This window comes from Geotrypetes seraphini, chromosome 7 (assembly GCF_902459505.1).
Source record: "Geotrypetes seraphini chromosome 7, aGeoSer1.1, whole genome shotgun sequence".
NCBI classification, from domain to species: domain Eukaryota; kingdom Metazoa; phylum Chordata; class Amphibia; order Gymnophiona; family Dermophiidae; genus Geotrypetes; species Geotrypetes seraphini.
The window spans coordinates 75,891,833-75,904,122 of record NC_047090.1 but is presented as its reverse complement, the minus strand read 5'-3'; the positions used below and the strand labels follow the sequence as shown (position 1 = coordinate 75,904,122).

Below are 12,290 nucleotides of genomic sequence, written 5' to 3'. Positions count from 1 at the left end.
CCAACGCCTCGAAGACTAGTTGTATACATCCACATGAGCACCTCCATTTTTGATAACTTTCAGCCACCTTCAGATGCAAGCTTCTCAAACGTTTTGCAGTATCTCTTTCCTGACCTCGCTGCAGGCCGTGCATATTCTTTCCTCAAGCTGTGATACTTACCTCAGTCTCTCGACTCCTCCAATCCTGTCAGCCACCAAACGGCTTAACAAAATGGATCACCCTATCCAACTAATCACCCCTTCTTCATTACCCCCCTTACTTAATGCCTCTGCTCGGCTTTATCGAACTCCGCAGTATATATCACCGCTGTATGTAACACTACTGTATGAACTCCGCTATATATATGCAACTTACAACAAATGTAACTTCTCTGCAATAGTAACCGACTTGAAAATAACTTCACTGCAAATGTAGCGTCGCCAAAAATGTAAATGTAGCTATGCCCAAAAAAAAATGTGTAACTTCGCTGTAATGTACAGTCTCTTCATCTGTTAACCGCATAGAACTTCCATGGTAATGCGGTATACAAAAATAAAGTTATTATTATTATTATTTTACAGGACTTATTCTTTTGTTGATGGCCTCAAGTCTCTGCAAATGATACCTAGAACGAAATAGAAAAAAAAGTGTGCAGTGACTTTTGGGACATCCTATATATATATATATATATATATATATATTTATTTTTATATATTCATATATATCTATATATTTTTTTTTTAATTGACATACTTTAATTATATATATATATATATATATATATATATATATATATATATATAAGAACATAAGCAATGCCTCTGCTGGGTCAGACTTGAAGTCCTTCGTGCCCAACAGTCCGCTCTCGCGGCAGCCCAACAAGTCCTGGGCTTGTGTAGTAATCCTCTATCTATATACCCCTCTATCCCCTTCTTCAACAAGAAATTGTCCAATCCTTTCTTAAACCCCGTTACCGTAATCTGCCCTATTACGTCCTCTGGAAGCGCATTCCAGGTGTCCACCACACGCTGGGTAAAGAAGAACTTCCTAGCATTCGTTTTGAATCTGCCCCCTTTCAACTTTTCCGAATGCCCTCTTGTTCTTTTATTTTTTGAAAGTTTGAAGAATCTGTCTCTCTCCACTTTCTCTATGCCCTTCATGATCTTGTAAGTTTCTATCATATCCCCTCTAAGTCTCCTCTTCTCCAATTTCTCCGATCTCTCAGCGTATGAAAGGTTTTCCATACCTTTTATCAGATGTGTCGCTCTCCTCTGAACCCTTTCGAGTAACGCCATATCCTTCTTAAGGTACGGCGACCAAAATTGGACGCAGTACTCCAGATGCGGACGCACCATCGCCCGATACAACAGCAAGATAACTTCTTTCGTTCTGGTCGCAATACCCTTCTTGATTATACCAAGCATTCTATTCGCTCTCATAGCGGCCGCTGCGCACTGTGCCATCGGCTTCATTGTCATGTCCACCATTACCCCCAAGTCCCTTTCTTGTGTACTCTCATTCAATAATATCCCTCCCATCGTATATTTGTACCTCAAGTTTCTGCTTCCCATATGTAATACTTTACATTTCTCAACGTTGAACTTCATCTGCCACCTCGTCGCCCATTCCCCTAGTTTGTTCAAGTCCCTTTGCAATTCTTCACATTCCTCTATAGTCCGAGCACCACTAAATAGTTTGGTGTCGTCTGCAAATTTTATTATCTCACACTTTTCTAGATCATTTATGAATATATTAAATAGTAGCAGCCCGAGCACCGAGCCCTGCGGGACACCACTCATAACCCTCCTCTAGTCCGAGTAGTGGCCCTTCACTCCTACCCTCTGCTTCCTACCCTCCAACCAGTTTCTGATCCATCTATGTACGTCTCCTTCCACCCCATGGTTCTTCAGTTTCCGGAATAGACGTTCATGAGGCACCTTGTCAAAGGCTTTTTGGAAATCTAGATATATACATATATATTTATTTTTATATATACATATATATATATATATATATATTTTTTTTTTTTTTTTAATTGACATACTTTAATTATTTGTGAAGGGTAGAGCAGAAGGTTAAAGTCTTATACATGAGGAAAAAAATCTGTCTCATCTGAAATACAGTAAGTAATCAGTCTACATTGTAGTTAGAGGGCTGATTGAGAATAAAAATCTCAGATCAGTAGGTTTGCAGATTGCAAATTCATCAACTCATGTGATCTTTTAGTTTACTTCAGATTTTAGATTTTATTCCACCATGTACACAAAAGTTAATGGAATCATTTTCTGTTTTTAATTTCAGGAAAACAATGAAAATTTTCTCAGAGTCTCATAAAACTGTATTTGTTGTGGATCACTGTCCTTATATGGCAGAGTCCTGTAGACAACATGTCGAGTTTGATATGCTAACAAAGAACCGAACCCAAGGAATCATACCTCTAGCGCCTATATCTAAATCACTGTGGACCTGTGCTGTGGAATCATGTATGGAATACTGTCGAATAATGTATGATATATTTCCCTTCAAGAAATTGGTAAGCAAAATGTTTTAAGAAATTGAAATAATCACTTAAAGGCAAAATTGAAATATACTGATCTACCTGTACTAGCAACCCTACTGAATGTCCATGTCAAATTGTTCATTGTAACTTACTGGGTAATCCGACCTTGAACTGAATAGGTAAATGCGGAATAGAAAAAAATTGAAAAGGACATGGGGTTGAAACCCCATTAAGTTTCAACAATTGATGAGATTAGAATTGATAGATATACCATCTATCATTTGGTGTCCTTAGATGTGTTGTCAGCATTTGACACTGTGAAAATTGATTTGATATTGCAGAAATTGATAAAACTGGGTGTAAAAAGGGCTGTTTATGAATGGTTTCAGTCTTTTATGGAAAAATCTTAGATAAATATGTGATGTCGATTATATTTCACTAAGAATGATTTTATGGGCTTTTATCTGTCTAATTATGGAGTTCTTTTCCTATGACTAAATATGACTAAATTTGCTGTAAAGTGATATAGAAGTATATTAAATAACTAAAACCTGTAACCTGTAGAAAGGTATTTTTCCTTAGGGAGATACAAGAACAGCGGCTATGGCTCAGCTGGCATAGCTGGTGAGCTGTGGGAACATTTTCACTGCAGGATTTAGTTCTGTGCATTTTCCAACAGTTTTGTTCTTCTGTTCGGAGTGTTGTTAACGTTACATTAGTTTTTCCTTAGTTTTGCTTGACTATTCGGCAGGCATGCTACAGGCAGTGGCGTACCTAGGGTATGTGGCACCCGGGGCCCATCATTTTTTGACACCCCCCCCATGTAAAAAAATATTTTTTGTAATGACCATGAAACGGAATAAATGGTCAGAATAGAAACAGGCAGTGAAAATTTTCTTATATTCCAAACATAACATAAATTATGTCTGAATTGTCATGACATCAGAAGTACATATGGAGTAGTTGCAGGTGATGCTTGGGACAGTTCTGATTGTGTTAGTTCGGTTTTATGTGTTTTTTGAATAGAAGGGTTTTTATTTCTTTTTGAAGGTTTTGCAGTATGTGGTCGATGTCAATTGGTTGTAGGGTTGGGGGTCGAGTGTTGCAGCTCGAATGGCTAGGAGGTTGTCGAACAGTTTTTTTCCTTTTGACGTTTTTGGTTGGAGGGTGTGTGAATGGTGCGTGAGTTCTCCTATGTCTGTTTGAAGTGGATTGAATTATTTAGCTGAAGAAATTAGTTACCCCCTCATCCCACACACATTAATTCTCTTCCATTTTTGTTCCCATTATAAAAAACACTGATAAGTTCCCAGAAAAAAAATACATTAAAATAAGAAGTGAAAACAAAGGCCCCTACAGATGAGAACATAACATAAGAATAGCCTAACTGGGTCAGACCAATGGTCCATCATGCCCAGTAGCCCATTCTCATGGTAGCCAATCCAGGATACTAATACCTGGTCAAAACCCAAAGAGTAGCAACATTCCATGCTACCGATCCAGGGCAAGCAGACACTTCCCCCATGTCTTAATAACAGATTATGGACTTTTCCTCCAGGAATTTGTCCAAATCTTTCTTAAAACCAGCTACACTATCTGCTTTTACCATAACTTCTGGCCACTTCATTTTTAAGTTTAGATCTTTCCTTTCAAACAGAGACCTTGCTAGATGTCAAATACAGCACAAGGTAACTTCACATGGATTTAGCTGTGCAGGAAATGTGAATCTCCTCATACACCCACCATATAGTGCAAAAATGTGCAAAGGTCTGTTTTTTTCTTTCGATCACTACATAGCCTAATGCCACACAAGCAGCGCTGTTACAAACATATTCTGTAGGTCAATGCTAAGGATAACAAAGTTTCCTTCCTTGGACCAGAAGGAGATACTGATAAACCACTGGAAGAGATCCCAACACAACACCCAATGACCCACTCAGTGTGTGAACCAGTTGAGTGGAGTGGACTAACTGGGGGGTGGAAATGGGCCCGGAGTTTGCTCAGCAGAATTTCCCAGACCACCTCTTCCTCTCAACACATTGACACGCTGCCACCACCACCACTAGAAACACCTCACTGGGTAGGCCAGCTATGCTATAAACTTTATAAAACACATTATTATATTTTCTTATAAAGCACATATTTTAACTGAACTCTCTGACATCCTCAGCCTTTCCATTCACAAAAATAGAAGGAAGAAAAGTTCCCATTTCCTGCTGTTTCATGTCCCCGGCCTATACAATATTTTTTTTCTGCAGACCCTTCAAAAGTCTGACCAAATCCTCGTTTCACTTGCATTATAAAGTACTGAGGATGCCATCTCTCCCCAATCCCAGGTCCTAAAGTCTAAGACAGTAGCGCAAACTAATGCTGCCAGATTCAGGAAAAAAAATTTCGATTCGATTCAGCCTATTGAATTGGTTTTTCAATTCGATTTTCCTGCCCAGTTGGGTGATTTTTTTCAAAACTCCTGGTGGGTTTTATAGCTTTTTCACCCCCTTTGGCTTCTCCTAACCACACTGGCGCTGTGGTGTAAATAAAATAAAGAAACAAAAAGGACTTTTCCTCTCTCTGTTAAATCCTAGCTCACGTTTGCAGTCCAACACCAGCTCTGTCAGGATATACATTTCAAATCTGACATATTATAATCACAAAACAGAAAATAAAATTAATTTTTCTACCTTTTGTTGTCTGGTTATATTTCAAATCTTGTTGGTCCAAGGCTCTGGTTTTCTTCTAATAACTTGCTTGCCAGGGTCTCCTTCTTTCTTCTTTCTGCGTGCTAACCATCCATCTGCCAACTCTGTCCTCCCTTTCCATTTCCCTTCCCTCCCCAGGAAGTCTGGTATCTTTCCTTTTTTTTCATTTCCCTCCACAGATCCACCTTTTCTTAACTACCCTTTCATCTGGCATCTCTCCCTCCTTCCCCACCACCCCAGAGTCCACCATCTCTCCCTTTCTTTTCCCAATTACCCTCCTATCCAGTATCTCTATCCCTCCTCCACACCATCCCTTGTGTCCAATTTCTCTCCCTTTCAGTTCCTTCCCTCCCTAAATCCCATGGTCCATCATTTCTCTCCCTCTCCTCTATTTTCAGACCCATTATTTCTTCATCCCCCCCCAAAGTTTGGCATATGCACGTCTCTTTGAACACCCCCTTCCCTCTGTGTACTTCTAAACCAGGGTCCCCCCCAAAGGCCTGTCCCCCCTTGAAGGCCTGCACCCCCCTTGAAGGCATGTCCCACCCCCTTGTAGGCCTGTCCCCCCACCTTGAAGACCTGCCTGCCTGTCCCCCCCTTGAAGGCCTGTCCCCCCCTTGAAGGCCTGTCCCCCCCCTTGAAGGCCTGTCCCCCCCTTGAAGGCCTGTCCCCCCCTTGAAGGCCTGTCCCCCCCTTGAAGGCCTGTCCCCCCCTTGAAGGCCTGCACCCCCCCGAAGTCCTGCACCCCCCCTGAAGGCCTGCACCCCCCCTGAAGGCCTTGCCCACCCCCTTGTAGGCCTGCCCACCCCCTTGAAGGCCTGTCCCTCCCCCTTTTAGGCCTGTCCCCCCACCTTGAAGACCTGCCTGCCTGTCCCCCCTTGAAGGCCTGCACCCCCCTGAAGGCCTGCACCCCCCTGAAGGCCTGTCCCCCCCTGAAGGCCTGTCCCCCCCTTGAAGGCCTGTCCCCCCCTTGAAGGCCTGTCCCCCCCTTGAAGGCCTCCCCCCCCCCTTGAAGGCCTGTCCCACCCCCTTGTAGGCCTGTCCCCCCACCTTGAAGACCTGCCTGCCTGTCCCCCCCTTGAAGGCCTGTCCCCCCCTTGAAGGCCTGCACCCCCCCGAAGTCCTGCACCCCCCCTGAAGGCCTGCACCCCCCCTGAAGGCCTGTCCCACCCCTTGTAGGCCTGCCCACCCCCTTGTAGGCCTGTCCCCCCTTGTAGACCTGTCCCCCCTTGAAGGCCTGCCTGCCCCCCCCTTGAAGGCCTGTCCCTCCCCCTTGAAGGTCTGCACACCCCCCCCCGAAGGCCTGCCTGCCTGTCACCCCCCGCCCCCTTGAATGCCTGCCTGCCTGCCCACCCACCCCACCCCGAAGGACCGCTCGCCCCCCTGGCCTCCCCGCACCACCTATGAAGCAGCACTACCTATGCTCCCGGTCTTGCCGTTCAGTCCCCACCACCACCACCACCACCCCGAAGGACCGCTCGCCCCACTGACCTTCCTGCACCACCTATGAAGCAGCCGCAGCAGGATCGCGACGTCAGCTATCCCTGCGCTACTTCCTGCGCCGTGTTCCCGCCCTTCCTCTGACGTCAGAGGTGGGGCGGGACCGCGGCGCAGGAAGCAGCGCCCAAGCAGCTTAGGGATAGCTGACCTCGCGATCCTGCTGCTTGCTGCTTCACAGGTGGTGCAGGAAGGTCAGTGGGGCGAGCGGTCCTTCGGGGGTGTGGGGGGACTGAACGGCAAGGCCGGGAGCACCCCTTCAGGGCTGGCACCCGGGGCGGACCGCTCCTCCCGCCCCCCCCTTGGTACGCCACTGGCTACAGGGGTCAGTATTGTCTGCCATATTATTTAACCTACTAGTCTTTAAGCCCATTACATTAACGGGTGCTAGAATATATGTATGTCTGTCTTTCTTTCTTTCTGTCTCTCTCCCTGTTCTTGTGTCTTTCTTCTTTTCTTTCTGTCTCCCTCCCTCCTACTATTTGTCTTTGTTTCTATCTGTCTTTCTTCCTGCCCCCTATGCAGAATTTATCTCCCCCTCTCCACTTTCCTGTACAGTAGCCATATCAGCATTCCCTCCCCCTCCATTTACCTGTGCAGCAGCATTTCCCCCCTCCCCATTTCCCTGTGCAGCATTTTCCTCCCTCTCCACTTCCCTGTGCAGCAGCTGCAGCAGCATTCCTTCCCCTGTCCATTTTCCTGTGCAGCAGTTTATATTTTTTTGAGACCGCGAGAAGGGAAGGTGGGGGGGCCGGCAAGGAATTAAGAGAGCTGGCCACCCTCCCCCTCCATTTCCCTGTGCAGCAGCATTTCCCCTCTCCCCACTTCCTGTGCATCATTTTCCTCACTCCCCCCCACTTCCCTGTACAGCATATCAGCATTCCCTCCCCCTCCATTTCCCTGTGCAGCAGCATTTCCCCCCTCCCCACTTCCCTGTGCATGGCGACCGTCTAACGCACCTGCTATTTAAAAAAATACATGGCACAGTTGCTTAAACTCCTTCAGTACAGATCCGCAAATTTAGTTTAACTTTGGCAACGTTTTTTTAGACTTACCTTAAATTAAGAGGGAGCTGCTTAAAGGCTAACGGCTCCCTTAGTTATTTTTATAATTATTTTTTTGAGTTCAAACCTGTCGTCGCGGCTCCGCGCCTCCATGTATGAACAGCCTTTATTTGGCAGCGGGAGTAGCTGAGAGGGAGCATTAGAGGTGGATCGCCAGCCGCCAGCGTTCAGCCGCACCGTGGGAGAGGCAGGAAAGGAAGGCCGCCGCAGCCTGTTTGATGGTTTATCTGGGTAGAGCTGCACCCCTGGCGATTTTTAGGGTGGGGAGTTGTTAGCGTTTATCCTAACTTTCTTTAGGCAGCCTTGGTCAGCATTAGTGTTTCGCCGGTCGCCAGCGCTCAGCCGCACCGTGAGAGGCTCATTTTTAAGTTCAAAGCTGCCGTTGCAGCTCCTCTCTCGATCCCCGCCTGGTGCGGTTCGAGAGAGGAGCTGTGGCGGCAGCTTGAGCATAAGCCTGATGCGCCCAGAATTTAATAGACCTCAGCTTGGATTCAGTGTCAACATTTAGGGTTTCGCCGGCCGTCAGCGCTCAGCCGCACCATGAGAGCCAGGTGAGGAAGGCCGCCGCAGCCTTGCGGCTTACCCTTCTTTTTTTATTTTTTTTAAAATTATCTTTATTAACAATTGCAAAGCATTTTTTAGTTCAGGCAGCGGCTTGAGCATAAGCCCGATGCGCAGACCTCGGCTGGCGGCAGCGGTGGTAAGCCCGATGCGTGTAAGCGCGCATGCACACTCTCATGGCTGTGACGGATCAGGGAACACGGCTTTAGAGTGCGCATGCGCGGCTAACATTTTATTATTATAGATAAATAGCACCATTAGGGTCTGTATTTGAAAATCTACAGGTCAGTTATCGTATGTACACAGATGACATTCAATTTTTTTTTTTTTTTGTGAATGAGAGATGATTTTATGTAAAAATGTCTAAATGTATGGAAGATGTAAGTGAGTGGATGATATATAATAAGCTATTGAATGTTGATAAATCGGAAATGTTAATGATACGCAGATGTTAGGTGGTACCATTTGAACTTTTCTTGAAGATCTTTTCTGGGTCATTGGTGGTGAAACCTATGATAAGAAATTTGGGATGCATGCTTGATCCGACTTGTCGTTTCAGAACCAAATTACTCATGTGATTTTTTTTTACTATCTAAGATGAGTTAGTAAATTGAAACCTGCGCAAGCTTCTGATTTTTGAGCAGTTGTACAAAGTTTTGTGCTATCATAAGAACATAAGAATAGCCTCATTGGGTCCGACCAATGGACCATCAAGTCCAGTGGCCCTTTCCCACAGTGGCCAATCCAGGTCACCAGTGCCTGGCCAAAACCCAAGGTATAGCAATTTTACTTGGGTTTCCATGCTACCAATACAGGGCAAGCAATGGCTTCTCTCATGTCTTTCTCAATAACAAGTCTATGGACTTTTCCTCCAGGAACTTGTCCAAACCATTCTTAAAACCAGCTATGCTATCCGAGTTCCAGAGCTTAACTATTCTCTGAGTGAAAAAAAATTTCCTCCAATTGGTTTTAAAAGTATTTCTCTGTAACTTCACCAAGTATCCCCTAGTCTTTGTAATTTTTGATGGAGTGAAAAATCGATCCACTTATATCCGTTCTACTCCACTCAGGATTTTGTAGACTTCAATCATATGTCCCCTCAGCCATCTCTTTTCCATGCTGAAGAGCCCTAACCGTTTTAGTCTTTCCTCATGCGAGAGGAGTTCCATCCCCTGTACCATCTTGGGCGCTCTTCTTTGAACCTTTTCTAGTGCTACTATATCTTTCTTGAGATAAGGAGACCAGAATTGAATGCAATACTCCAGATGAGGTTGCACCATGGAGCGATACAGGGGCATTATAACATTCTTAGTCTTCTTAACCATCCCTTTTTTTAATAATTCCTAGCATCCTATTCGCTTTTTTTGCCACTGCCGCACATTGGGCGGAAGATTTCTTCGTATTGTCTATGGTGACACCCAGATCCTTTTCTTGGGCCCTAATCCCCAAGGTGGACCCTAGCACCCGGTAACTGTGATTCAGGTTATTCTTCCCAATGTGCATCACTTTGCATTTGTCCAAATTAAATTTCATTTGCCATTTGGACGCCCAGTCTTCCAATTTCCTAAGGTCTGCCTGCAATTTTTCACAATCCACATACATTTTAACAACTTTGAACAGTTTAGTGTCATTTGCAAATTTAGGGCTCCTTTTACAAAGGTATGTAAGTGCCTTAATGTGCAGAATAGCGTGCACTAAATTGCCACGTGCGGTAGACCTTAATGCCAGCATTGAGCTGGCATTAGTTCTAGAAGTGTAGCGCGGGTTTAGCGTATGCTAAAATACTGCGTGCGCTAAAAACGCTAGCGCACCTTAATAAAAGGAGCCCTTAATTACCTCACTCGTCATTCCAATTTCCTGATCATTTATAAATAATTTAAATAGCACCGGTCCCAGTACAGACCCCTGCGGCACTCCACTGTTGACTCTCCTCCATTGAGAAAAATGACCATTTAACTCTACCCTCTGTTTTCTATCCAATAACCAATTCGTAATCCACAACTGAACTTTGCCACCTATCCCATGACACTTTAATTTTCTCAGGAGCCTCTCATGAGGAACTTTATAAAAAGCTTTCTGAAAATCTAGATACACTATATCAACCGGCTCACTTTTATCCACGTGTTTATGCACACCTTCAAAGAAGTCATATTAGTCCAGTTTTGAAGAAGCTACATCGACCACCTGTAAAATTTAGAATTCAGTTTAGGTGCTGTGTTTCCTCTTTCAGAGTTTGCATTGCACAATGCCTTTTTACTTCAAACGAGTTGTTTCTAGAAGATCCTTACAGGTCAATGACAAAAAGAAAATGCGACACTATCACTATTAATGGTGCATTTTCAAATTCAGGGCCACAATTATGGAATACTCTCCCAAGTACTTTGTGAAAGTGTACACGCTTCAACAGTTTAAGAAACACTTGAAAACATATTTATTTATGCAAGCCTTAATTACCTAGAATTTCCTCCCACAAGTTTTTGAGGGAAGAATTACCTTACTTTGATTTAAAAAGGGTTTAAAAGCCTGTGTGTTTCAGCAGCTATGGGACTGGGCTAGATGAGAACTGAAAATAATTTTTAGAGGATTGCAATTGCAGAGATTATTGGACTGAATTTTATTGGACTGTATTGAATTGTACACATTTAATTGGGTTGTACTGGATTGTACTAGATGATTTGGATTATATTTCACTAAGAATGATTTTATGGGCTTTTATCTGTCTAATTATGGAGTTCTTTTCCTATGACTAAATTTGCTGTAAAGTGATATAGAAGTATATTAAATAAATAAAACCTGTAACCTGTAGAAAGGTATTTTTCCTTAGGGAGATACAAGAACAGCGGCTATGGCTCAGCTGGCATAGCTGGTGAGCTGTGGGAACATTTTCACTGCAGGATTTAGTTCTGTGCATTTTCCAACAGTTGTTCATACATGTTTGTTGTTTTGTTCTTCTGTTCGGAGTGTTGTTAACGTTACATTAGTTTTTCCTTAGTTTTGCTTGACTATTCGGCAGACTGGGTTAGGAGGGGGAAGCCTCAGCTAATATACTATAACCAAAAGTTTTGGTCTCAGTCTCCACCTGCTGGTTATAGTGAGATATAACCCATCAGTAAAAAACTAGTGGTCTACAGGCCAACAGAAAGAAAATTAGCAGGAGGGAGGAAATTAAGATGGCGACCTAGGCAGATGTGTTGAGCAGAGCTCTGTAGTCTGAAAGTTTTTCCTGCTCTCTATTGCCACGAGATTTACCACAAGATGGGGAGAAGGAAGGGGAAAGTAAGGACTTTTCCTTCGGGGTCTGCTGCTTTCCCTGTGACTTCCATCGAGAGGCGGCCATGCTGGGGCTGAACACATCTTTAAGCCTGGAGGAGAGACTTCTGCCTGCATGTCCAGGTGTAGAGAGGCACCCTGAATCATCGATGGAGCTACTCAGCAGTGAGGCTGACAAAGCATTAAACGGAGGGGATGATTGGAGCCAGGAAGGAGTTGCTGAGGGAGGAACTGCCATTGTAGGGAATTGCCTGGAGATTGTCTCCAGAGACTTGGTTGGTTGTCTGGAGCAATGGGTGGACAAGGACCTGTTGATTCTTCAGACGAAGAATTGAAGAAACAAGGAAGGGATGAGCCCTCTTTTTCTCCTATGATAAAACCAACCACGTTACATTAGATTCTATCTGGGACGCAGTTGCTCATTTGGAGAAATTATTTTAGGGGAATAAAATGCTGGTGGACTTTTCCATACAAGAATGTAAGTCACGCCTAGTAACTCAGGAGGCAAAGAACTTTGAATTGGAAAGGAGTATGGGAGAGGTGCAACAAGATTTGAAAGTCTTGAAAACCAATTCCTTAGTGTCTGGAAGGGGATATGAGGGGTTAAAGAACAAGGTAGAGAAGTTGGAAAATTACACACGGAGATTAAACCTCCGTTTTGTTAATTTTCCACAATCTAAAAGGATTGCCCCTATTGAGATGCTCAGGAAAAACCTGTT

General features: G+C 44.1%; 1 protein-coding gene across 1 annotated transcript in view; it reads left to right on the top strand.

Annotated features, from left to right (window-relative positions):
- INTS13 (integrator complex subunit 13) overlaps positions 1-12,290 on the top strand; it is a 151,918-nt gene that overhangs the window by 8,003 nt on the left and 131,625 nt on the right. The window contains exon 2 of the mRNA XM_033951172.1: positions 2,282-2,513. Coding sequence (XP_033807063.1) covers positions 2,289-2,513 — 225 coding nt within the window. The 5' untranslated portion in view covers positions 2,282-2,288. The remainder of the gene's footprint in view (positions 1-2,281; positions 2,514-12,290) is intronic.